A 27616-nucleotide genomic window follows, 5' to 3' on the forward strand; every position below is an offset into this window, starting at 1 on the left:
ACAGAAAAATAGAAAGAAAATTGTCAAAGATACAAGAGAAAAAAAATCCCAGAGTTAAAGACTTACCCAATATAGTAAATAGAAACAACAACAAAAATAGTAAACACCTAGATGAAAATTGTTAAAATGTCAAAACTTCAAAGAAAAAGCATAAATCTTGACAATTTTAAACCTTGCATTCTAAAGAAAATTGAAAATAATATTTTTATTTAATTTCCTCTTTAAAAATTCCAATTTCTTGCTGGGCGTGGTGGCATATGCTTATAGTCCCAGCATTTGGGAGGCTGAGACAGGAGGATCACGGTTTGCAGACAGCCTCAGCTACTTAGTGAGGCCCTTTGCAACTCAATGAGACCCTGTTTCAAAAAATAATAGCTAGGTGTGGAGGTGCACGCTTGTAATCCCAGCATTTGGGGTGGGGGGGTGAGACAGGAGGATTGTGGTTCTCCAACAGCCTCAGCTACTTAGTGAGGCCCTTTGCAAGTCAGTGAGACACTGTTTCAAAATAAAGAACAAAAAATAGAGCTGGGGGGTGTAGCTTGGAGATAGAACCCTCTTAGGTTCTATCCCCAGTACCACAAAAAATTCTCTCTCTCTTTTTTTTTTTTTTTGGTGGTACTGGGGTTCCTGGAAACACTTCTACCTCCGGGGTACACTCCCAGACCTATTTTATACTTTTTATTTGGAAACAGGGTCTCTTAAGCCAGCAAGGCTGGCTTTGAACCTGCACGATCCTCCTGTCTCTGCCTCCCAAGCGCAGGGATTACAAGCGTGTGCCACCACACCCGGCCTCAAAAATTCCCATTTTTAGATTCAAAAATTTTGTAAGAGACACTGTATGCTACACACACACACACACACACACACACACACACACACACACACACGCACACACACAGTGTTCTACTTGTTTATGGCATAGATTGTGATGATGGTTTCACAAGTGTATGCTCAATTCCAAACTCACCAAATTGTCTATATTAAGTCTATACAGCTTTTGTTATGTCAATCATATCTCAGTAAGGTGGTTTTTTAAAAATCTGTGTCTTAGCCAGGTGTAGGGGTACATGCCTGTAATTCTAGTACGTGTTTGGCTGGGATAGGAGAATTGCAGATTCAAGGTCAGCCTCAGCAATCTAGCGAAACCTTGTTTCGAAATAAAAAACTAAAAGGGGCTCTGAATTAGAATGCCCCAACATTTAATCCCAGTACCAAAAAATTTTGTCTTATATACAATAATAAGTAAACAAAACTGCAATTTCTAGCTCTGCTTACCAATGGGAACTAAAAAAAAATCAACTGATAAATCAATTAGTGAACTTGAGCCTAGATGACTATCTCTGTGTTCAGCTTTTTGTTACTGTATCAAAATACCTCAGATAATCAATTTATAAGGAGGAAAGGTTATTCTAGCTCAGAATTTGGAAGTTTCCATTCGTGGTCAGTTGGTCCCATTATTTGGGAGCCTGTGATCATGGCAGAAGAAGCTGCTTATTTCCTGGCAGCCAGGAAGCAAAAAGAAAAAAAGGAAGGGCTAGGGGCCTCCTTCAAGGGCACAACCTCAGAAACCAAACTTCCTCCCACTAGGCTCCACCTCTTAAAGGTTCCATCACCTTTCTATAGTGCCAAGGGCTGAGGACTAACCTTGGGCCTTTGGGGGAGATGTCAGATCCAAACTACAGCAGTCTCTAAGTACAGTTACCCTTCCTCTACATCCCAACTAAAAAGTACCTGGGCACCTCAATATAATCACTCATTATAGGTATGGGTTATGAAATATACAAGAGTACCCAAAACATGTTTTTCTGACAGAAGACAAGGAGGTGACCAAAATATCTAGAGGTCCTGACAGGAGAATCAGAAGCCAGCTTAAAGAGGCTTTCACGGGCCAAGGGTGGAAACGTTCAAATATCAAAAACAGTAGTCCCTGTGAAAGATTAGAATACATCAAATATTCCAGTATTTGTAAATTCATTATGATTTAAAAAATGCACTGACCACCTTTGTAGTGTTTAATTAATTCAAAAACTGAGAAGTGAGGAAAGGGCATATGCATTTTACATCAAGGTGACAAAATAATTGATGCCAATAAATTTGTAGAAGGAATGGTAGGATTATATCATCATTTTACAACATCTAATAAAATCATGGGTCTAGGCTGAAACCATTAGAGAAGAGAACTTCCTAGTGGTTAAATGAGATGAATAAAATCTAATCCTCTTGATAAATCTAAATACATGTATCTCTTAATTAAATAAATGCCCCCAAAAGCACATGGCATGACTTATTAAGATTTTTTATCCTCTCCCCAATATTTGAAGCTGAATCTGATTTTTTTCTCTAAATCTAACTAGCTTCTTATCAGAGAAAGTACCGTGGGGGTTTAAACATTATTTCATGATACCACCAGAGAGAATTAGAAAAATTCAGAGAGAATTAGAAAAATTCAGACAAATAATCGAGTTTTAGCAACAAGTTTGTAACAGGGGAAAAACAAGGAAGATGAGAAGGTTTCTTTAGAGTAAGGGATTTAAGAGATACACTGACCAAGTTTTACTTACAGACTTTGATTTGAACAACAAAAAAAGAAATTGCAAGTAGAAATTTATTAGACATCAGTAAATTTTGACTGAGAAATGGTTATTAAATAATACCAAAAATATGACAGAGATCCATTCTGAGAGATGCATTGTTAGCTAATCTCATTATCATACAAATATTATAAAGTCTACTTATGCAAATAAAGACAGCTATGATGTTGCTAGGTGAAAACATTTTATGGGAACCATTGTACATATAATCTATCATTGACAAAAACATTGTTGGGTAATATATGACTATGTGTGTGTATAAAACAAATTATACACATATGTAAATATATATGCATACTTTTATTATATATGTACACATACACGTATGTAAACACAACATGCACATAACTACATATGTACACATATGTACATATTTTAAAAGATGCATGCTAAAATATGTAGAGCAAAATAACATGATGACTGGAATTTGCTTTAAAATACTAAAGCAACAATTAAGGGGAAAAGGATAGAGAAAGCAAGTGTGGTAAAATTCCGAGAGCTGTTGGCTCTGAGAGATATGTAAATGAGTACGCATTATTGAGTTTGTTTGAAAATTTTTATAATAAAACTAAATTTTGCCAAAAGGCACAAGAGAAAACTCAAGTAAATTAAAACATTGAAAATGTTTCTAATTGGATGTGAAGATTCAATATTGCAAAGATATAAATCCTACCCAAATTATATAGTCAATGTGAATACAACCAGAATACAACGTGGAGTTTTTAGAACTCTGCAGGTTTAAGTTTTCTTTGGAAGTAACTGAAGAAAATAGCTGAAAGGTAAAAATGGTACAGAGAAGAAAAACTGGAGGACTTCCCAATGATAAATTGAACTTTGTGCCCAAGTTTATGTTTCTGTATGTATGGATTTTGCCATGTAACCGGCAGCCTTTCCCTGTAAAGGTGGACTATCCCCCCACTCTTTTAAGTGACTAGGTTCACTTGGTTAGTGGGGTGTCAGGAGAGGTGAAGGATACAGGAGATACCATGTTCTTGTGCAGCTGAGCTTTGTTCTTGCAATTCTGCTATCACCATGAGACAAGCATGCCCTGGAGAGCTTACTGGCCAAAGAAAGGTGACTGTTACCATAACTGTGCAGGGTGAAGGGAACTTCTCACCTGAGCCATAGCTGGCTAGTCAAGCCTGTCTAGACTAACCAGCCCCAGATCTCCAAAAATAAATGCTAGCCAGGCATGGTGGCGCATGCTTGTAATCCCAGTGCTTGGGAGGCTGAGACAGGAGGATCTCACAGGTTCAAAGCCAGCGTCAGCTACTTAGTGAGGCTCTCTGCATCTTAGAACCTGTTTCCAGATTAAGTATAAAATAGGTCTGGGAGTGTAACCCAGAGGTAGAAAAGCCCCTGGGTTCCACCCCCAGTACTACAAAAAAAAAAAAAGAATAAATGCTTCTTGTTACATGTTGATTTTCTGTTATTTTCTTTTTATGGACTACTTCTGTGACTATAGCTAGCTGAAAGGAAGCTATCATTAAAAGTGGTATTGGCATGGCACAGCAATAAACAAATCCATACACACGAATGGAGCCTGATGTGCATTAGATCTCAATATATCATAAAGATGGCATTTCAAGTAATTGGATAATGAGAGATCTGATCAATATGTAGTGTTTTGACAACTGGATATTCACGTGGGAATGAAATTTCAGCAAGATCTCTTTCTCTCATTATATTTTAAAAAAACTATTGATAAATTTAAGAGCTGTATGTGTGTCTCTTCCTGACAATTCTTAACTCACCTAACATGTTCTGGATAAGAACAGGTACAGAAGCAAAACATTCAGCAAATGCATGGAAAGATGCTCAATGTCACCACTGCAGACAGACAAATTAAAACAGGCATAAAATAACCACAATTCCCTACCATTTTAGCAAATATTAAAACAAATGGTAATAACTAGTATCAATGAGGGTGTAAAGAAATGAATACTCTATGTGTTGTGACTGTAACAAAAGAGCAAAGACATTTTAAAGGGAAATCTGTGGTGTCTATGTAAACCGAAGATGTGAATTTCCTTTGACCTAGTAATGCTCTAAGTATTTACTCTACAGATGCAGATACGTATGTTTGAAATGTATCTGTAACAGTCAATAGACTATAGCATGCCATGGTGAAAAGAGCTGTACGTAAATTGTTGTAAGTAAATCTAAATCACTGTAAATATAAATGGTTGTAAGTAAAAGGTTAAATCAATTATAATACAATCATATTAAGCTGTTTATTCAAAAGAATATGTATGAATTGATATAGAAAAATTTCCAAGATATAATGTATGAAAAATTAAAGTACACACTATGTGCAACACAATCTCATTTGCGGTTAAATTTGTTCAAACTTTACAGGTGTATAAATGGACAGTAATATGTAAAATAATAGTAAAGTATCTGTAATATATACAGAGTTAAAGTTGACTTTCTCTTGTGATTCTCTAGGATTGGGAAGTTGGTAAAAGCAGAGGCTCACTTTTACCATATACTTGTAGTACATGTGTGAATATTTAGAAAGTACAGTGTACTCACTTATCAATTAAGATTAAAGCCGTCAAAATATATTAATTGGATGGAAATATACCAAAATGTTAATAGCTGGTGTTATACTTTGGATATGAAATGTTCCCCAAAGGCTCATGGGAGAACATGGAACATTCAGGAGATGGAGCCTAATGGGAGAAAGTTAGGTCATTGGGGGCATGCCCTGAAGGGGTCTGCAGGACTCCAGCCCCTTCCTCCCTCTCCCTCTCTCTTTCTCTTTGCTTCCTGGTTACCCTGAAGTGAGCAGCGCCCTCTGCCACATCCTCCTGACATGACGTACGGCGCTGCCACAGGCCCAAAGCAACAGGGCCCAGTGACCACGGACCAATGCTGCTGAATAAACTTTTCTTCCTTTTAAATTAAGCATGCCAGATATTTTTTTCAAAGCAATGGAAGTCTGACTTCAACATTTGATGTCTTACAATTCTATCCATTATTTTTATTCCTGTAATCAGACTTTATCATCAGTAAATGTTATTTTTAAAAGTGAGTTTGCATTCAAATGAAGCTATGTATTTGGTCAGAGGGTTAATTTTTCTTTAAGAGCATTAGAAGCTGGCTATGGTGGGGCCAGCTTCATACATACCTTAATCCTAGTACTTCGGAGGCAGAGAAGGAGGATTGTAGATTGGAAGCTGGCAGCAACTTAGGGAGGCTCTCATCAACCTAGTGAGACCCTGTTTTTGAATAAAGAAACAGGGCTGGGGCTGCAGCTTGAAGGTAGAATTCCCCTGAGTTAAATCCCTAGCAACACACACACACACACACACACACACACACACACACAGAGTTGTACATTTTTATTACTAATACATTTATTAAACACCATCATATCTACATAACTTTTTTTTCTTCTTTAAATCTCCCTGCAATCTCCCCAACACAGGCTGCAATAAGCCTTGTTCCTTTAGTGCTCTAAGGATGTTGCGATAATATTCATCCCTCTGCATGGTAAAATCACATAATTTTATTATTTATTCAACAAGCATGTGTTTTGTATTTTCTACAAACCAGGAAGTTTTGACATGATGTATGAAACTAAATTAATTCATTGAAACTCATAGCATTCCTGAGACAGGTATTATGTTATCCTCCTTAGATAGATGGAAAGACTGATGCAAAGACAAGTCAAGCGATTTTCTCAAAGCCCTACTGCTAGTGAGATGTCAGAATTTGAGTATTAGCTGCTTCCCAGGGAAGCCATGACTATTCATTCCAAGACCCCAGGCTACTTGGGTCCCCAGCAACCAGTGCGATAGGAACAGTACCATAGCAGAGAGGGAAGCCAGTCAGTGTCTACGGTTAAGGATGAGAGCGGAGATGTAGAGTGAGAGAGAGGTCCAAGAAAACGAAGGATTTACCTTTGCATGTTGGGTTATTATAGATGGGAAGGTATAAATTTGAAAACTCTGAATAGGAGGAGTTCTGTGGCTGTGCGTTAGGCCACCCTTTTTCTTCCAGCAGCTGAATTAAATCTTACCTCAAACCAAGCGGGCATAATCATGAATCCTCCACAAGGCAAGGAAGTCAAATGGGAAACCTCGATTTTAATTTTAAATTTATTTATGATTTTAAAATAAGATTGAAGGTGGAAAGGAGTGCTTCACTTCCCCTGTTTTTATTCAGATCTGTCACTTTAAAATATAGTTGTCCAAAGCTAGGTGGAAAATACCATACATCACTATGGAACCTCCCCCCACAAACTCTTTATGTTGAAAGGCTAATAAAAAATAGGAAAATGTAATCATTTGCCTCTGAAGATTTTTGTTGGCTTTTTTTCTTTTCATTTCTTTTTTTTTTATGTGTGTTTTGTGTTTGCTTTAAAATTCAGGGTTGGTTTCTGAGTAGCGAGTGGGGTTTTTCTCGTTCTAGAGGTGACTGGTTGCCCACTTTGTAATATACAAAGCTCTGCTAATTAAAAAACAACAACACACATACACATACTAACATAGTTCACTGTTCTAGAAACTCAACAACTTGTGCAGTTAGATGGTAGGAGTGTGTGTGTGTGTGTGTGTGTGTGTGTGTGTGTGTGTGTGTACGCGTGCTTGTTTGTAAGTGTGGGCTCTGAGAACTTCTCAATTACATGAGGACCAGAAGTAGAGGCTGGGATGAGGGAGATCGGGGAATGGGCATGGATCCATGACAGCTTTTGGATTCCAAGTAATGCTTGGTCAACATCATCACTGCAATAAAACTCAGGAGGAAAACAGATTACACATGACGTCACTGGGGACTGTGACGTGGTGTCTCTGCTCAGCTCCCCAGAGTGGCACTTCAAAATGCTTTGCCAATAACTGCCCTTCCAGGGTGACTAACAATTTGCATGAGGCAAGTAGGTAAAGAATGATTATATCATTTATTTTACTGTTCCTCTGGTGGGAATAGTAGAATAGTTAAAAACAGAAAGTTGTGGGCTGCAAAATTTTAAGACTCACTTAGAAGACTGATTTCAGATACCACTGGAAATTACTACTGGCCTCCCCACCCAGACAAATAAGAATTTATAACAAACACGTAAAGATGATTGCCGAGCCTATTGATTTTGGTATCTGTACAAACATTTTGGACGAAGAAAGGCCATTTATCATTGAGTGGGCTGATTTTTTTTTTTTTTTTTTTTTTTTTTTGCCATGTACATGCTATTTTAAAGTGAAAGAAGTCCTATTCTCAGTATCAGTATCATTAGGCCCCATCCTAGCAGGGCAAGAGCTCAGGGATCAAAGAAAACTCTGCCAGCAGGAAGGCCATCACACAGGGTATTTCCGAGAGACAACAGCTTGCATCAAGGTTTGGTTTTGTTTCTAATCTTTTAGCAGGAATAATAGTTTGGTTCCACCAAAAAGGCAAACTGTGGCATCTTTTAGTGAAGGGAGGGGTTCAGAAAAAGATTAGGAATCGTTTATTCTTGCCTCCCTTTTTATATAAAAACATTTCTAAAGGGAGAGGTAAGATTTATGCTGGGAACAGGCAATCGCTCTTGGAAGGAATGGCTACATCTGCAGAGCAAATGTGATTCCAGACTGGCATCATGATATGTTTCTCCATCTCCAAGTAAACCAGAAGGGGCAGCAGCCTCCAGCAGGCATTGTGCACTACAGGCACATTGGGCATAATTTCTTGTTTTCGAGGACTGTGAAATATTGGACCCACTTAAGAAATGTGCTTTTTGTTCTAGAAGGCTCCAAAGCTGATTTCTTCCTGGTCTGCTTTAATCCAGCCACTCCAGAGACCCTGGCTTTGCACCTATTAGCTCAGGGATGGAATGAGTCCATGGAACACAGGAAGACAGTTTCTCAACGACTGAGCCCACTTATGTTCTTTGCAAACATGTCTCATGGCACGACAGCAGATACCAGCTTGGGAAGTTTGTTCAATGTGTGCTCATTCGCCAGTTTTGCTGGTTAGGGACTTTTTAGCTTAGATATCTTCAAAAGACAGACTATTATTCATGAAGCAATTCTACAAAGAAAATGTCAGAACTTCTTAGCACGTATTCTCTGAGGGATCCTATGCCCTTGCGAGCATGCTCTAATTGATTAATTAACTTATTTATTCAGAGAAAGTTTTGTTTGATCTTAAGGCTATCAACTTGGTTTTAATTTAAATTTTATTTGTTTATTTATTTTTAAGGGTAGAACTTTCCACCGTGGATAGACCATTACAGAAGCTTCCCAGTAGCTATGTTTCTCTTGCCACACGGGGCCAGATATCAATGACTTCTGTTTCAAAAATAAAAGAGTTTACTCTGATTGAGTCAGGAGACCTAACTTTTGCACTAATTTGTTTCTCACCTTCCTGTATGACCTTGAGATATTTATATGTCAGCATGAAGCCTGTTTTCTTTCTTGAAACATGAGCCTAATAGTCCACTCCTGACCTCTCCATGTGGTGGTTATCCATTCGGTTCAGCAAACATCCGTTGAACAATGACTCTGCACCAGGCACTGTGCAGGGATGAACGCTGTAGGGTCATATTTCCCAAAACAACAAGCTAAGGAGACATTGCTTATGAGCATACTTTGAGGAGTATAAATAAATAAATAAATAAATAAATAAATCTCTACATAAAAGGAACTGTAAGCCACATGAATTGATAAATGAAGGCAATGCTCCAATAGTCCTTTCCAACTCTGCTCCTCCCCGAAAAATCTTGTAAACATCTTTGAAACTTGATCCTGGGGTGCCCTCTGTTCCATTGAAGAGAATGTTTATGGGGGTCCTTTTTTGGTGCTGAGGATTGATTCCAGGGGCATTCTACTTATGAAATAAACCCCCAGCCCTATTTTATAGTATATTTTGAAACAGAGTCTCACTAAGTTGCTAAGGCTGGCCTCAAGTTGTGATCCTCCTGTCTTAGCCTCCTTAGTATAGGAATTATAGGTCTATGCTACCATGCCTGGCTCTCTGGGGCCCCTTTTGATAGCAGTGCCACATAGGATGTTACTAATTTGGTAGTAAAAGGATGAGTGCTCCTGTAAGTGAGTCAGATGGTGCAAAGAGAGATACAGTAGCCTTCCCTTTTCCACTAGAGCTGTGTCCCAAATCCTACAGTGTGCCTTGAACCTCAGAGAGAAACAAAGGAGACACTATGATTTTTCTTCTCTTCCCTGAAACATTGCCACATAGTACCAGAGTTAGTCTGTCCTTCTGTGTTTTATGCCCTTGTCCCTCTTCTGCATCACTGCTTTGGGGGCATTATTAAGTAAAATAAGGGGTTATTTGAACACAAACACTGCAATACTGTGATAATAACTGAGATGCTATCAAGTAACCAATGGCAAGTAACATATATGGTGTGGATACTCTGGACAAAGAGAAGATTCATGGATTCATCCATGGGCAACATGGAAGGTCCATGGGCAGCATGGAGCTTAATGGTGTGAGAGTTCATCACGCTTCTCATGATGGCATGCAACTTAAAACTTATGGAATTACTTATTTCTGACATTTGAAATTTTAGGTCACAAATCTACCATTTGATCTAGCAATACCACTTCTGGGTATCTACTCAAAAGAAAGGAAACCAAACTACCAAACTAATGCATGTGTATCTATGTTCATAGCTGCACAATTCACTATAGCCAAACTATGGAACCAGCCAAGATGTCCATCAACAGATGAATGGATTACAAAACTGTGGGATATGTACATAATGGAATTTTACTCAGCCATTAAAAAAACTCAATTACATCATTTTCAGGGAAATAGATGGAACTGGAGGACATTATCCTAAGTGAGATTAGTCAGTCACAAAAAATAAGAAATCAGATGCTTTCCCTAATATGTGAAAGCTAAGGAGAAATGGGTTATAGGAAGGACTCTAGATGAAAAAGGAAATCCTATAGAGGAGCAAACAAGACAACTTAAATGAGGGGATGGGAGGGGGAAGAAGGAAATTCTCTAAAACATACAATGTACTTAAACATATCAAAGTCAACCACTAAGCCAAGCATGGGAAGGAGAGATGGGGAGGAAATGGGGTGGGAATTGGGTAGGGGTCAAATTGGTGACATGTACATGTATGTCCACACAAGCTTTTTTACCCCCACATGATTTATGAATATAATGCACCAATAAAAAATAAAAAATAAAATAAAATATAATAAAAGACCTTAGTTAACTGAAACCTCTCAGCATTTAAAGCTAAGGATAAGGGGAGACTACTATATAAAGCATGTTATTAAGCAGAAGACTTGGATAAATAAAGAATTAAAATTTTTACTTAAGCTGATTGAAACCTCATAAAAAATCAGTTAACCCACTATTTGATTATTATTTTTCACAGGCACTTTCTAAGGGCTGGAGAGGATCCAAAGATAAGCCACTGACTGGTCTTTCTCTGCTTCCCAACTAGGTCTGGGGCCCCTGTATTGTCTTCTTATTTTGTCTTGGTTTTCCTAGTACTTTTAAAATTGTAATTAGATTTTTATATATCTCCCTTATAAAATCCTTGTTTGCAGCTCCATGGGGGTAAAAACCATGTCTGCCTCCCCCAATCCTTTGTACCAAATTCAGCACTGACTCTTAATATTTGTGAATGAATAAATAATGTTATTGTACTTTGCGTGGGTAATTGTGTCACCATGGCCACGGGGGAAACATCATCAGCATTTCTTGATTCGTGGGTGAATGGCACTAGCCTTAGGGTATCATTTCTAGTCTGGGCTCAAGAGCATCTGAAAGAATGGGGTACTGGGCATTGTTTCTCTGAGAATACCAGTCCTAGGGAATTTCTGTGTTCTATATGGAAGAACTAAAGGGCCATGTATAGTTACAAAGGAAAAATTCATATTTTTCCTTTGGTCATATTTCCTTATTCTCTATGTAAAACATACTAAATCCTGCTAACTTGGTGCTAGATGCTAATAGATAAATCTACTTATACATCACCTAGAAACATGCTCCTTCAAACATGCCATATATTTGTGACTCTTTTCAAGATGGTACGGTCTGAGTTTACATTACAATTTATTTATGATGATAGGGTATGGCGAAGCTACAAAGTAGTTACTTGGAATTACCGAATCAATGGAGCAAATATTTGTTAAACATCAAGCATGTGCCAGGCTGTGCTAGGGGATAGATGCATGAGGTCAGTGATAGGGAATCTGAGGGTGAGGGACAAGTTATCTGGAGTAACAAGACTTTGCAGAAATAACTGATGCCCAACCAAGCATAACAACTACTGCCCAACAGTGCCAGGAAAGTATCAGATAGCTAAGTCCTTCAGGGCTCACTGTCTGACAGTGATGCCAGACCACCAAATTGAAACATTTGACATTTAAATAGTGAATACATCCAATAATCCAGAGTTCCTGTGTGGTCAGCAAAACATGATAAATTCACAATAAATGCCTAATTCACTCCTGCTGCCTCTGCGGATACGGTTCCGTCCCCAGCATCCTGGAGAAGGGCTCCCTCAGAGAACGGACCTGAGGCCTGTCTAGGGCTATGAACTTTACAATTCAGTGATATATTGCCAGGCATGGTGGCACATCCCTGCAATCCTAGTACCTGGTAGACTGAGTCAGAAGGACCACAGGTTTGAGCCCAACTTTAGCAAAGTAGCTCATGAGACTCTCGGGAACCTCATGAGACCCTGTTTCAAAATAAAAAATAAAAAGAGCTGGGGGTGTAGCTCAGAGAATGGCCCTGGGTTCAATCCCTAGTGTTAACATACAAAACAAACAAACAAACACGCACCAACTCACTCAGCAATAACTCTTCCCCGTGTCCACTCTGCCCACCTTGTGTGGTGTTGCTACTGATCCTCATGAATGATTTAGTGATTAAGGCAATAAATTGCCTATGAATGTGAAGCAGGCTGGAAGAGCCCCCAGGAACACAGAGGAACATTCTCCTGACAGTAAGTGCTGTATGTGCTGGTGTAACTTTCAACCCAGTGTCCAGCCACCTTGAACCTCACCTCCATATCTGTAGTGTGGCGTTTCTAGCATCTTGCTTTACCAGGCTCTCCAGACAACTACTGAGAACTGTTTCCTTTTTTTTTTTTTTTTATCATTTCCACTCGGGCAGTGGTCCCACCCTTCTTTGGACCTACTCTGCAGATGCTCAGGAAAATTCACAAGGAAATTCACACGTAGTGCAGTGAGAGGCCTTCTTTCTCCCGTTTCATAAACATCCCTCGGAGAGATCTCAGTGTGTATCTGACACTAGGCTTTCTCTGGAGGGAACTGTCTTCCCTCCAAAACATGATTGTGGGAGTAGTTCAAACAACAAAGAAAGCTCGCTGAACTCTTCTGTATGAGCGAAGGAAGAATTTGCTCCTGGGAGAGAATCAGAGAAGAGTTTGGAAAACAAAAGCAATCAACAGGGGAAAGAAATAAGGAGTGGTTATGGCGGAGAAAGACTGGAATTAGGTTCAGGAAAGAGCTAGTGAAAATTTAAAAATAGGTTATACTTCGCTGTGTTTTGTCAATATCGTTTTGTTGTTGCTATTGTTTGTGTGTGATTATTATGTAAACCAGCATTTCTTCAAGTTTGGCTTCACCCAGAAGCATTGGCATATAGCTAGAGATGCATATTCTCAGGTTTGACCCAGATCTACTCCATCAGAGGGCCCAGCACAACAATCTGGTCTAACGAGCCCTACAGATGATCCTGACCTCCTCTAGGTTCAAGAACCACTGAGGAAGGAGACCCTCCCATCCCTCACCCTCTGTGCCAAATTCCCATTGAAATCTAAACATCCAAAGATGCTGTGTGTACCTGTTCTTGTTGCTGCACATGATGCTGATTTTTGGACTATACACCCATGAATGGTTCTTATAAATAATGTCATGTGCATGTATGAACACATCACTACATATCCCACTATGATGTACAATTATAATGGACCAATAAAATTGTTAAAAATTAATATGCCAAGCAGCATGACTAGCCCTTTTCATTTCAAGAAGAAAGGCCACATAAATTGAAATGCCACACAGACGTGTACTCCATTTTTTGCAGTTCAGGGGATTGAACTCAGAGGTACTCTACCTCTAAGTTAAAACCCTAGCCCCATTTCATTAAAAAATTTTGAAATGGGGTAACTGTGTACTGGCCTCAAACCTGCAATTATTTCGTATCAGCCTCCCGGGTACTGGGATTATACGTGTGCACTACCATGCCTGGTGATAAATACCCATTTTCCATAGATAATGTAATACGGAAAATCTGAGAGCAAACTAAAGTTTGGGATAAATAATATCATTCCTTAAATACTCCAGAGTGCTAGAAAGTTATATGGAGCTTGTGGCTAGCTTTCTTTTTGTAATGCAAAGAAAGTCAATAACAAACTCCTGATTTATTTATTTCATAAGTATGGATTTTTAAAATACAGTTTTCTTAGAATAGGCCACAACCGACACACTCTTCTGTCTTAGTCTCCGCTCATCTTTGCCAATTCCTCCACTGGACTCCTGAATGCTAATATTCCCGAGGGCTTGATACAAGATCTCATTTTTCTTTGAGAGTTTATTCCTAGGTGCAGATTAGTTCCAAATTCACATCTCTGTTTCTTCTCTCCAGACCCATGTACCTAACTGTCATTTCTGCTTGTCTATGCAATTCTTCTTCTTCTTCTTCTTCTTCTTCTTCTTCTTCTTCTTCTTCTTCTTCTTCTTCTTCTTCTTCTTCTTCTACTTTTTCTTCTTTTTTGGTGGTACTGGGGTTCCTGGAAACCCTTCTACCTCTGGGCTACACTCCCAGACCTATTTTTATACTTTTTATTTGGAAACAGGTGCGGGGATTACAAGCGTGGACCACCACGCCCAGCTGCAATTTTCTTTAACTTAACACTTTCAACCCTTAATTTATCTCTATGACTGAATACCCCATCTCTGTATATAGCGCCATAAAATGAGTACAAAATGCTTCATTACATGGTTGACATTATTACAAACAGAAGTTAACCTTTGAACTACACATGGCCCGGTTAACATCTCTTGGTAGCCATCAACCTTGGGCATCAGTCTTACAGATAGAGTGTTGGGCAGGAGACAATGAGGATGGGTGGGTGGGGCCTATGGGGTCAGCATGGTGCCATCTGCCAACACTGTTAGAACAATTCAAAGAAAAGAGCAGTAACATCAGGCTTATGTACTATGTCAGTAGAAAACATTGTCCTCTTATTATTTACATGTAGTTTAGACAGATCTGGATCCAAATGAAACTTTCTCAAACAAAGTTCACTCAAAATCAGTAATAATATACTAATTTTTGGAAGGTATTAGGAAGCAATGCATATAAGGAAGGATGATTTGAAAGGTCTCCTGCTCTTGGATTTTATATATTTTATATATTTTTACTTATTGCCAAAGATCCAGAAGTGCTCCCCAGCCCATCAATGTTGCATCTGCCTCTATCAGCCCCATACCAAGTGTGGGAGCGGGGGCTCGGGGGAGGTATGGAGGGCAGAAATGAAGGTAGAACAGAAAATCTTGTGTCTGGTTGAGTTTGAAAATTGAATGGATAAAGTGCTGAACTTAACTGAGTTTGTTTCTACAGCAGACATCGAGGAAGACTCAAAGTACATTAGAGATTAAGTAGTAATATATTAAAATACTATAATATGTTTGTACATACAGGGTAATGATTTACAAAATGTGAACCCACTCTGCATATAAACACAGTTGTGGGATCCTTTACTTTCTGTTGTTGAATTTGGCAAATGGAAAAGCTAATTCTGCTGTGGACACATCTGATTTTTAATCTACTGTTTTAAAATTAGAGTCATAGAACTCTACTAATTTTGAAAGTTTAATAAGCTCATTTTGCTAACAAAGAAAGAGTATACAGAGGCTCTACCATCAATATATAGTTGCATAGCTAACCGTGAAGCTTTAAGTCATCCTAATCAGTTCTTAGAGTACACGTGTTAGCAGCATTAACTTCACATACACGGGTTTTATCTTCACATACACTGAACATGTTTGCATCTTTCTCTCCGCTTTAATCATAAAAAAGAAGGTAGAAAAAGCCACATCCTCTAGAATCTTGCTCTGTCCAAATGAGATGCCCTGGAAATAAGTGAATTAGTTTTTAGAGGAGCACTTACCTTCGCACCACGGATTGAAGAGAATGTAGGTGTCCCTGTCTGGGTTCCGGCGGGTTCTGAGGATGCCATATGGGGTCCAGACAGCAATATACATGCGGAATTTCCCCACAATGCATTCAGGGGAAGACTGGATGGACAGCCGGACAGACCTATCCTCTGCCATGATGACCTTGGCACCCCACTTTCCCTTTTGCAGCTCTGAGACTACAGGCACTGGGATGTAGGTTCCCTTGTTTTCTTGAGGGTAGCGACCTAGGAGAAGAAGGAATTAATAGTGTTGAGTAGACTCCACACACCAGTTTTATTCTAACTCTATGAAGCATGGTGATATTTTCTTAGGCTTGAAATAATAAAACTTAGGTTTGAATTTCATCTCTGCTACCAAGGAGCAGGTTAGTAGCTGATTTTCTTAATTTTGTTGAGGCTCACACTTGCCAATTTGTCCTATTTAAAAAAAAAAGTATAAGGACTTATAGAGACTTTTGTTGGTTAGTGTTTGGTTTATTTTTCTGTTGTTAATAGCACAGTACCACATACTGGGTAGTGTATAAAACAAAGGAGTTTATTGTGGCTCATATTTCTAGTCTAAAGTCAAGGGGCCACATCTAGCAATGACCTTTTATTGGCAGAGTCCAGAGAAAGCTCATGGAATCTCATGGCCAGAGGAAGAATACATATGTGACCTGGTCTCTTATTCTCTTATAAAGCCACCATTTTTCACTCATGGGGGGACATTTGAATGACCGGGTCTAATCCTAATTACTGCCCAAAGGTGCCACCTCTGAATGTCACAGTCATATGAGTTTCCACCCTCTTAATACCTCCCAATGGGACTGTGAAATTCAAAGGGACCAAACCTTATCTAAACTATAGCAGCTGGTTAGACAATGAGTTAAAACACAATGTAGAAACACCAGTTTGTATACAGAATCAAAGCTTCTATGATATCTGTGAGTTACTGGTTTCCTGAAATGGTACCTTCTAAAAAGTTCTTCTAGGTAGAAGTAGTATTAGAAAATAACATATTTTTAGGTCATATAGCCAGGGGGATTTTATGGTTGTTGATACAATATTTTATTTTGTTAAATTACCTATAATAGGATTGTATTAACAGATTGTCTATTTGTGACCCTTTCTTTTTTTTTTTTTTTTTTGGTGGTGGTACTGGGGTTCCTGGAAGCCCTTCTACCACTGGGCTACCCTCCAGACCTTTTTTTTTAAAATATATTTTTGAAACAGGGTCTCAAAAATATATTACAGGGATTACAAGCGTGCACCACCACACCTGGCTATTTGTGACCCTTTCTATATTCAACATAAATGTGTGTCTGCCAGGCATGGTGGCGCACGCTTGTAATCCCTGTGCTTGGGAGGCGGAGACAGGAGGATTGCACAGGTTCAAAGCCAGCCTTGATGGCTTAAGAGACCCTGTTTCCAAATAAAAATAAGTCTGGGAGTGTAGCCTAGAGGTAGAAGGGTTTCCAGGGCCCCAGTACCACCAATAAATAAATAAATAAATAAATAAATAAATAAATAAATAAATAAATGTGTGTCTGTTCTCATTCCTATTAATGACTTAAACTTACACCATGCTCGAGATTTCAACCCCCTTAGCAAATGATGGAGGTTTGAATTTTGGCTTGGCTTCATCCCACCCTGTCAATTTCTGGCAAATTAACTAAAAGTTACTCATTCCTATTTCCTTCTCTTTATCCTTATAAGTGTGTGAGACTATGAATACTACCCATCTCACAGAAAGACAAAATAAAATAATATCTGTAAATAGTAATTTCTTATGCATAACGGATAATTAAAATTTTAGGTGTTATTTTAACAGAAATTAAATATCAAGTTATTTTACTGCATTTCTAGGCTCATCACATTTTATGGATAAACTAACTCAAGATACACCTCATTTTTCCCTATTGCTACCATTTTAAACCAAATCCTTATTTCATGATTTTGACCTGAAAAGTAAATCTTATCAACGGATTTCTGAAGCGTATGTTAAAAGTCAACCTCACAGAATTCTTTGACTCATTAGAGGAAACAAAAGTCCTTTTAGAGTGTTAAAAAAGAAAATTTTTGATTATTCAGCTCACTGTAGTTTGGTTTTCAGGGAAGATCAAATTCATTGTTATTTCAAACTGGGGTGAATCTTTTATTAATAAATGTTTTAAAAATGTAATAGATTCTTTTTGACTTTAAAAATAATACAAATAAGACAAGCCTGAAAATTATTTTGGTTGTAAGTAGAAAAACCTTCAAGAGCAAAACTCACAAACGCCTCAATTGTTTTGTGTGGAGAATACAAAACACTACACAGACAATGCTTCGTTTTGGCCTCTCTAATTGTTGATGTCTTTAAAAGCTCCTTTGGTAGGCGTCTTTTTGTCAGAGACAGAGCATTCTAAGAAGGTGGTTGTATAAGTTACTGCTGTGCAATTCTGCAAGGATGCTTAAGTTTAATGACAAGAATGATTTACACAGTGCAAACCAGGGAGAAAGACTAGAGCCCCAGAGCTTTGCCATGTGTTAGGGTACCAGTTAATCATCACTTAGCATGGACATCACATATACTTACTATAAATCAAAGTCACAGTGGTGGCTTTCTGCCACAATGTCTAAGCAGTGCCTTTGGGAATACATCGGGCTCAGCCTCTAAGAAGTCCCCACATAAATCCACCTCCAAGAGCATGTTTATTCCAAAGGCACCTCTGTGCGCCCTCTTCCTGTTCAGCCTTCCTCCGTGTGCATGCTCAAACTCAGGGACGTGGTGGCCCGTTACCCCAGAGGCCTCATGGCTCTCTGGAGCCCCATTGCTGTTGAAGTGTAGATATTAAAGGCAATCTTGTCAGACTAATGGGACTCATAATTCAATTACTACTGAGCTCCCAGCAGCTGATGCCCCTACATACTGATTTGGGTTTAGAATGTACTGTACTGAAAACAAAACAAAAACAAAACACAAGTTTAGTAAAAATTTAAGAAATAAAAATATATGTGATAATGCCAGACTTAAAGTTTTAAAAATAAAGGATGAAAGAAAGTTTAAAACTACCTTAGAGAACAGCAAAGAAGTTAGAAGAGTATATCCGAAGGACTCTTTACCTGCAATGTCCTCACCTCAGCTGCATCCTTTACTAACATTCACTTTTGATAAGAAATACCGAAAGAACCCTTTTAAATTTATTTCAGATTTTTTAAGATTTTGTGACAATCACATAATGAGATATCTGGAGGATGGGACCCAAGTCTAAATATGAAATTCATTTTTCCTTTTTTAAAAAATTTTTTATTGGTGCACTGTATTCATACATTTTAATGGGATAAAAACTTGTGTAGACATACATGCACACATCGCCCAGTCAGCCCCCACCCGATCCCCACCCCATCCCCTCCCCATCCCTCCTTCCCATGCTTGGCTTAGTGGTTGACATCCAGTATTATAGCAATTTATCCAAAATTAACAATGATAATCTCACAGAACAGATTCATCTGTCTGATATCAAACTTTTGATCACTTAGAGATAACATTTCAGTGTTTCTTTTTGCTTTCTTTCTTACCAGAGGATATTTTTTTAAGGTAAAACTATCGTACATTTTTTTTTCAGAAAAAGTCTATCCTAATATGAAATATGAACTCTAAATACCCCAAACAATCTCAAAAAAGAATAAAGCTAGAAGATGTACATTTTCTGAATTCAAACCTTATAGAGCTACAATAATTGAAACATTTTTCCTTTCTCTATACTGGATGCACACAGACTGAAGGTGATTCTATGCAATAGTTTAATGTAGCAAAGTTCATAGTGTGGAGTTTTTCACTGGTATCGGGTTTTTTGCATTTTTGGAGTTTATTTTGAATTTTCAGATTAAGGATGATCAACCTGTATCGTATGTCAAATTATGACTTCAAAGACTCACATTAAATTTTACTACAAAATCCCCGAGAGCCATGGCCACTTACGCTGGCATTGGATCCCAATTATAACCTAAGCTAATGCCTCTAGTTTGAACATTTTTTATTTGTGTGACATTATTTTCTATCCGTGCTAGGCATTATTCTCAATTCTAAGGATATAAGAGTGAACAGAAGAGACAGTAACTCCTGTTTTCATAGAGCTTCTAGTCCATGGAGAAAAACAATAGCGATGGAATTTAATGTGTTCTTGTACCCATCTATTTCTTATAGCAAACTATGAGAAGAGACCAGTTATCCTCCTAATTTGACAAATCAGGAATCTTTAAGAAAGTTGCCCCAGTGCAATTGGAAAGCAGTGGGGTTCTCATTTGAACCAGACTGCCTGGCTTGAGAGCCTGCGATTTGACTTACTAGGCACTATGGTAATTGTTTGTATTGAAAATGCTCTGGAGTTGGTGATGTTTTGGCTCCACAATTAACTACTGGGGCAACTTGGGACAAATTACATAATTGTCTGAACTTCCACTTTTTTGACTCTTTATGGTCTACTTCTGGCAAGGGAAAAATGCATTTTTTAAGTATAATAAAATCTTTATGCCTGGTATACCAAAGGTTCATGGGCACCTGCTGTTTGTGTTTTAAACATAAGAGCTACTAGAAAGGAAAGACAGGAGGAAGAAGTAATTTTGCCCTCTGGGTCTGAAACTGAGAAAGGTGGCTGTCTCAGGGAAAGCTGGGAAAGCTGGTTACTTTTATTGAGAAGTATTGTGGCCATTGAGGAAACAGTTCAGTGCTCTCTAGCACTTACTGTGGGATATTGGGCAAAACATTTGTCCTCTGTCAACAACTGCTTTATTAATTCTGTAAAATGGAGATAGCACTGGTAAGGGTTTGTGATGGGAAACCACCTAATAAAGGAACATTGTTATTATTTTCCACAGTTCCCTTATACTTCTGTATTCCTGTAAGTTACTCTTTTTCTGCTCCAGCTGTGGAAAACCAGAATGGAGTAAGCTGACTGCCAGCAAACAAATCTACAACACCCAGATCTTTCTTTCTTTTTCCTTCCTTCCTTCCTTCCTTCCTTCCTTCCTTCCTTCCTTCCTTCCTCCTCCTCCTCCCTCTTTCCTTTCTTTCTTTCTTTCTTTCTTTCTTTCTTTCTTTCTTTCTTTCTTTCTTTCTTTCTTTCTTTTTTCTTTCTTTTTTGGAATTAAACCCAGGGGAATTTTACCTCTGAGCTATATCCCCAGCCCTATATTTTATTCTTTATTTTGAAACAGGCTCTCACTAAGTTGCTGGGGGCCTCACTAAGTATCTGAGACTGGCAGTGAACCTGCCATCCCATCCTCTTGTTTCAGCCTCTCAAGTACCGGGATGACAAGCATCCAGATCTACTTTCAGAAGGCAGTTTATCCCAGATACCAAAATATTAAATTGATTGATTTTTATGTCAGGATAACTGACCAAAAGGTCAAAAGCAAAAAGAAAGAAGAAAAAAAAAGAAAAAGTAATGTCATTCACTATTACCCTAAAAGACTTAGTAATTCCAAAATTATCATGGAAGAGTCACCAGAAACTCACCATCCAGTTGTCATTTCTGATTTCCTGAGGCATCCATGGACACCTTAATTTCTAATCATCCCTTAAAACAGAGGTCGGCAAACTGTGACCCATGTGCCAAACATATCTGGCTACCTGTTTGTATAAAGTTTTATTGGAATTCAGCTATTCTCATTTGTTTGTATTGTCTTATGCCACAAGAGCAGAGCTGAATAATTGTGAAAGAGACCATATGGTCTGCAATGGCTAAAATACTTTCTGCACAAGACAGTAAAAGTTTGCCAACCTCTGCCTTAGAGGATATTACATTTTATTTATTTAAGAATGATTTATTATAGATATCCAGTGTCTAAAATTTGAGCCAAAGAATAGCAAAATCTAGTTTTACTTTCCAAAGAGAAATATATTACCAAACTAATAACAAACATCTATAGCATTACTAGCATAACATTTAGTTTCCTTAAAGTCTGCTAGTTAAATTCCTCACAATCTCAAAAAATCTTGAAAAACCTAGTAAATTAATTTTACTTAATTCTTTTTACTGATTTCATAGCTGAAGTGCTCAATCTCAAGACCCTGAAAATTACTTAGAGTTGCCACGACAGTTCACATAGAGACAGAAATAAATGGCAGAAATGAAGGTTTGTCTCCCAGAGGCCTTATGCAAATGGCGTGAGGGAATTTTTACAGATGGAAGTATGTCACAGGCATGATGTCTCATAACAAGGCAGAGGTGGAGACAGGGTTTTGGCTACAGTCTCTGAACCATGAGCTCTATTTTCCTGGCTCTGCAGAACTCTGCCTTTGTGGTGTCAGGGCACAGAACTCTGCCTTTGTGGTGTTATATACTTTATGGCATCAGGGAATCTAGCAAGACTGTTTCAAAATTGCTATGGCTTGAATCTGGAATGTTCACCCAAAAGCTCAGTTGAAAGCATGCTCCCAGTGCAGCACAGTTCAGTAGTGGAGACATGGCTGGAAGAAGTAGGCCCCTGGGAGTGTGGCCTTGAGGGCTGCATCTGCCCCGGCCCTTCCCCCTCCCTCCTCTCCTTCCCAGATGCCTAGAGTTGAGCAGTTTTTCTCCACTTTACTCTGCCACCATGATGTTTCTCTGCCTTAGAGCTTGCTGATCATCGAGTGAACCTCTGAAAACCATGGACCCAAACAACCTTTTTCTCATTTCAGCTGTTCTTGTCAGCTATTTGGTTACAGCAGCGAAAGGCAGACTAACACAAAGATTCTAGAAGGGAGTAAGCAAGATTCAGGAAGTCAAGAGAAGGATAAAGTTGAAAAATCTAAAGTCGTATTAGACAAAGGACAGCAAGGTGATTCATGGTGTTGGGTAACAGATGTGTGAGCCAAAACTGTGGATCAAAGTGGTTAGTAATGGAGATAGGAGACTTGGCAGAGAGGAATTTGCATGAGGGTTTCTGGACTAACGTGGATTTGAGCTGGAAGGCCTCTTAAGTAATGTCAGCCACTGAAGGGCAGAAGGAGAAGGTTGAGCAGCCCTACTGACATGGTGAGGCCAAGTAGGCACACATCAGCAAATGGAAGGAATTAGGAAACGACCATGAGTACATGAATTCTAAAGGGAGAAAGAAGGACATGGTGATACATGCCTATAATCTCAGTACTTGGGAGACCGAGACACAAGGACTGAGACCAACTTCGGCAGTTTAGAGTGACTCCCAGGAACCTAGCAAGACCCTGTTTCAAAATAAAAATAATAGAAATGGATGGAGATATAGCTGAAAGGTACAGTGCCCCTGGGTTCAATCTCCAGTTCCACAAAACCGAATAAAAATAAACAAAATAAAACAAATAAAGGGAAAATAAAGAACCCCAATTTGCAGGCCTTTTCATATTCACCGTATGGAAAAGCTGATTATTAATGTGAGACCCAACATGTCGATAGTACCTCGGGGTCTCGTTGGCAGCTCTATTATACCATGTTTAATTCTGAGTGTAATGACTTCAATGACAGCACTGGTGGAGAATTTTCCATGATTGAATTGTGAGTGAGGAAGCTGTGACAGAGTAGTATTTCATTTCACTAAAAAGCACTTCTCACCCTTAGGAGTTAGCACATTTTAAAGACCACAATTGGGTTGTGCTTGGAACTCCCATCCATCAACATCCAGGGCAGCCCATCAGCCATCAGATTTACCCAAATCTGGATGTGGCGCATGACCCTATGTAGGTGCTACCCGGCACATGTTTGATAGAAATATGTAACAGACCTTTTTTCCCCCAAATTGTGCAACTTTTGTGTTAAAGTAATAGTAAGAAAAAAAAGCAGGAAATATAATATCCCAACAAGAATTCTCATTTTGTTTTAAACAACGTAGTTTTTGCGACTGGGCTACTAAACATGAAGACATGCTAATTACTGATTTCATTCTTTCACACTTATTTAAAATTGGTGCCATCTTCTCAAGTGATCTTTAACATATTCTTTTAGCGTAAATGCTGGCTTTAATTTGTAAAGTACTATGAGGTCAGAAAACATTTAAATGCAAAATGTACTTGGACTGTAAGCTTATACTCTGATGCCCCATTGTCCATTTAGTGAGGACTCCACTCTCCTGACAGGTACCTATGCAAACAGTTACACACCCACCTTAATTCTCCCCAGGCTGGAACTGGAAGAAGGGGATGGAAACACTTGATTACATTAAAGTGCTTTGCTGATTCTGGGTAACTGGGCTTAAGCTTTGTGCATGTCTTGCTCATAAGAGTGTTATTCACAAGGTAACTAGAGAAATCTACCTGCAGCCCAGACTTAGGCATATGTGACCCTAGAGAAAATTTATTCCCAACTCTTCATTTTGCAGACTGGATACCCCACTGCATGCAAAGTACTGCATGGGTGGTTTCCAGCGAAGGATTTCATTGACCTATAAAATATTATTTTTGTCAGTTGATAGCTCTGGAATATTTCTACATTAAAAATACAATGTCCTAGGTGCTCATTAGGCCCCAGATAGTCCGGAAAGGTCATTGATTAGCATACAGTGTGTTCAATATGACTGGATATTGCTGCTAACAATACCGTTCTAATGCTGCCTTGTTTCCAGAAAGAATCTAGAAGAACATACTTGGCATCAAGAAGGGGCAGGTACAAATGAATGCAAAAAGAGACCTGTCCATCACTGGTCTCTGAAATGAAGTTTGCCACTCAGAACACACATGTTGGACATGTCGTCTGTAAGTTTATTCTCATATGCTATGTTTGGTAATAGTAAAACTCGTAGGCAGAAGGGACAAGCAAACTTCTCTGAATGCATGCAAATCTCTATTTTTCTAACTAAACTGGTCTAAAGACATGTTCTTCTACAAAGTCACCTGCTTTTCCCCTAGCAGGCGCCCAAAAAAATGTCAATGGGAGGGAACTGTGCTCTGCAAATGTCAAGCCTCTTTAAGAACATCACAGAGACCTCAGAAATTCTGGAATGAGATGCCGCAATAGCAAGCCAGTGGTCCATTCCAAACTTTCTTCGCACAAAATAAAAAATTCTCATTCTCAACTTTTTCCTTAAGAATATTTTACATTTATACATAAACATTTTTTTAAGCTGAGCTCTGACTCCAAATGGCAAACCTCCTTTAATAGTGCATTCTTACAAGCCTCTAAGGAACTCAGGGATATATCATGCCTCCAGCTGGAAAGGTAAATTTTATGATGTTAATTCATTTTTCCACTTGGCTCATTTGTTTTTACCAAGATGCACCTTTTGTATTCAAAATGATCAATCTGTTTCTGAATGGGCCCTTGAAGTATTACAGTGATGGCATGATGCGTACCTCAGAGCTGGAAGCAGAAATATGGTAGCCTTGGACAGTGAAGCAAACTTTGTTCCAACCTGCCAAGACTTTGCTGCCCACTCCATCTCGGCATCTACATGTGTGAGAATCCATGTAGTCATCGGCGATTAGCCCCGAGAGAGGGCATCGTCTCCGGCCAAAAAACTCCTCCACTCTTAGATATTCTTTCATAACTACTATTCTTTTAGTAATGATTCTTTTAACTTTCCACATGAAATTGCTCCGGTGGAAAAAAGATCAGGACTGTGAGTGAAAATTGAATCCATGTCCTTCCAGTAAACTTTCAGCCTTGCTCAAATGGTAATTTAGATGAGCCTTGTTCAAATGGTAATTAGAAGCAGCATTCCAGTCCACCTTTGACCTTCAATACAGCGACACCACCTGGTTAAAAATAGCTATGTCAAAACAAAGGACAAATAAAAATAGATGTGTAAAGATGAAAGAAAGAAAATATGGTGAAAATAAGAAAGTATTTTGTATGAAGAAGAGCTTATCCTGAGATTGGCCCGAATGGGAAAGAGAGAATTAGGGTAATCAGAAAAGAAAAGAAAGTTGCAGAGGGTTAGTGATAGAAATATGGATTATTAAAAGAAGGAAAATGCTCAGCTGCTAGAGAAATATATCTGACAACTAAATCTAAAGACTTCATGTTATTTCTTGGTGTTTACCTGCTAAACTGTGTCATGAGTTTAAGTTTTCAGACAGCGAATAGTATTGCAGACAAAATCCAGCAGACATTCATCGAAATTCCCTAGATCATCATGAAGGAACACGGATTTTCCTTAAGATAACTATATGAAAGCTGGAATCTCGGACTTCGTCCCCCATTATATATAAAGGAGGACATTGGACTAAGCCCTAGGAATGAAAACTCTTAAAAACTGGATTCTTTGAGTGATCTTAAAAACTAAATTCTTCAAGTGATTTTGGGTGTGACTTTTAGCCAAATAGAAGCCTCTGCAGCTGCAAGGCCAAAGGGGGCTGGGCTCCGCAGCACAAGACCCACCTGAGATAATGGGACTGATTTCAAACACAAAGACCTGGGATATCCCAGGTTTTTACTTTTGTCTTGTTCAGGGTTGGTAATTTGCATGTGTATCTCTCTTTTGTACCTTGGGTGTTTTGCACTTCTTTTTACTAGAAATTCACTGGGAGAGGGGAAAATATAAAAAAATCTTGTGTCCAAAATAAAGTGTTCGATTGCACAAGAAGCATCGATCCATGTCAGGTTCTTTTTAAAAGCGCCGATCATAGGATTATTTTCCTAGGAAAGAACCGCTACAGATAAGAATCTGTAGAAAATCACTCTGTCCTTCCCCACCTTTACTGAGACCCTCGACCGCGAGCAAACTCGCGCCCCATTGGACTAGCTGGCTTTCGGCACCAACCAAAGGTCTTAGGTTGAGAATAACCATCAAGAAGGCACAGGTGTCATGGATGATGATGCTCCAAAGCAAATCATCTAGCTAAGGACTTCAGGGACCTGGCCTTCCCACTTCAAACCGTCCTACTAGAAAATTATATATGTATTTCCAGATGTTTCATAATGGCAGGAAGTTTATTTGGACTCTAGAAAACTGGATAAGGGTGGGCACCTTTTTGATAATAGTACAATTTTTTTTAGTTTAACTTTGCATATCCAGCAGCTTGGAACGTAGTAGGTGCTCAAAAATGTTCGGCAAGCTGATGTTAAGTACTCTTTGTTATGAACACATATTAATTATAGATATTAGTGTGATTCAATGTGATATTCCCATATGTGCATATAGCATGCATTAATCATATCTACCCACTTCTCTGTCCTTACTCTGCCCCTCCCACCTTTAGCACCTGAGCCTTTTGCAGACCCAAGCAACAATCATTCTGCATTTCGGCTGTCTTTTCTTTTCTTTTCTTTTTAAAAATCTCCACATATGGGAGAGAACACAAGAAACTCATCTTTCTGTGTCTGGCTTATTTCACTTAACATCATGTCTTTCATTCCCATCCATTTTGCTGTAAATGGCAGGATTTCATTATTTATTGTGACCATTGTATGTATGTATGTATGTATGGATGGATGGATGTATGGATGGATGTATACCATATTTGCTATATCCATTGCTCTGTTGATAGGTGCTTATGCCGAGTCCATACCTTAGAATCCAAGAGTTCTTTAAAGATCCTTGCCTATTTTAGTTTTAGCTCACTTTTCTTCAAGACTTCCAAAGTCAGCTGAAACCTTTTAAAGTGTGGTGGCATATACATGCATCCAGCACTGTTCTAAGCTTTTGAATGTATCAGAAAAAAATGACAAGGCTTCTGCCTGATGCTGGCCATCTGGTTCCTTGCTCTAAGAAATGCACAACTTGGATGGCCAACCAAGGAAATAATCTGAACATGGGGCAACTCTGATCCAGGATGATGCCAATGGTGTGGAGAGATAAATAAGACATGAGAAAATGCAGAGGAAACATCAACAACTTTGAGATAGGAGAATTTCTTTATGAGAATATATTATTTCTACAAAAGAAGACTGTAGAGCTTCTTCAACAAAATGTACACATGTTTTTAAATGTGCCCACACTGTGCCAGGCTTTTACTGGGATCACCAGTCTTGAA

At 38.7% G+C, this 27616-nt stretch overlaps 1 protein-coding gene across 1 annotated transcript in view; it reads right to left on the reverse strand.

Moving 5' to 3' along the window:
• Positions 1–27616, reverse strand: part of F13A1 (coagulation factor XIII A chain) — a gene marked incomplete at both ends in the record, with an annotated part of 188633 nt that overhangs the window by 112909 nt on the left and 48108 nt on the right. Inside the window, one exon of the mRNA XM_080709828.1 lies at positions 15703–15954. Within this exon, the coding sequence (XP_080565954.1) occupies positions 15703–15954 (252 nt within the window). The remainder of the gene's footprint in view (positions 1–15702; positions 15955–27616) is intronic.

Source organism: Muscardinus avellanarius, assembly GCF_963383645.1.
Source record: "Muscardinus avellanarius genome assembly, chromosome: 14".
In the NCBI taxonomy this organism is placed as follows: domain Eukaryota; kingdom Metazoa; phylum Chordata; class Mammalia; order Rodentia; family Gliridae; genus Muscardinus; species Muscardinus avellanarius.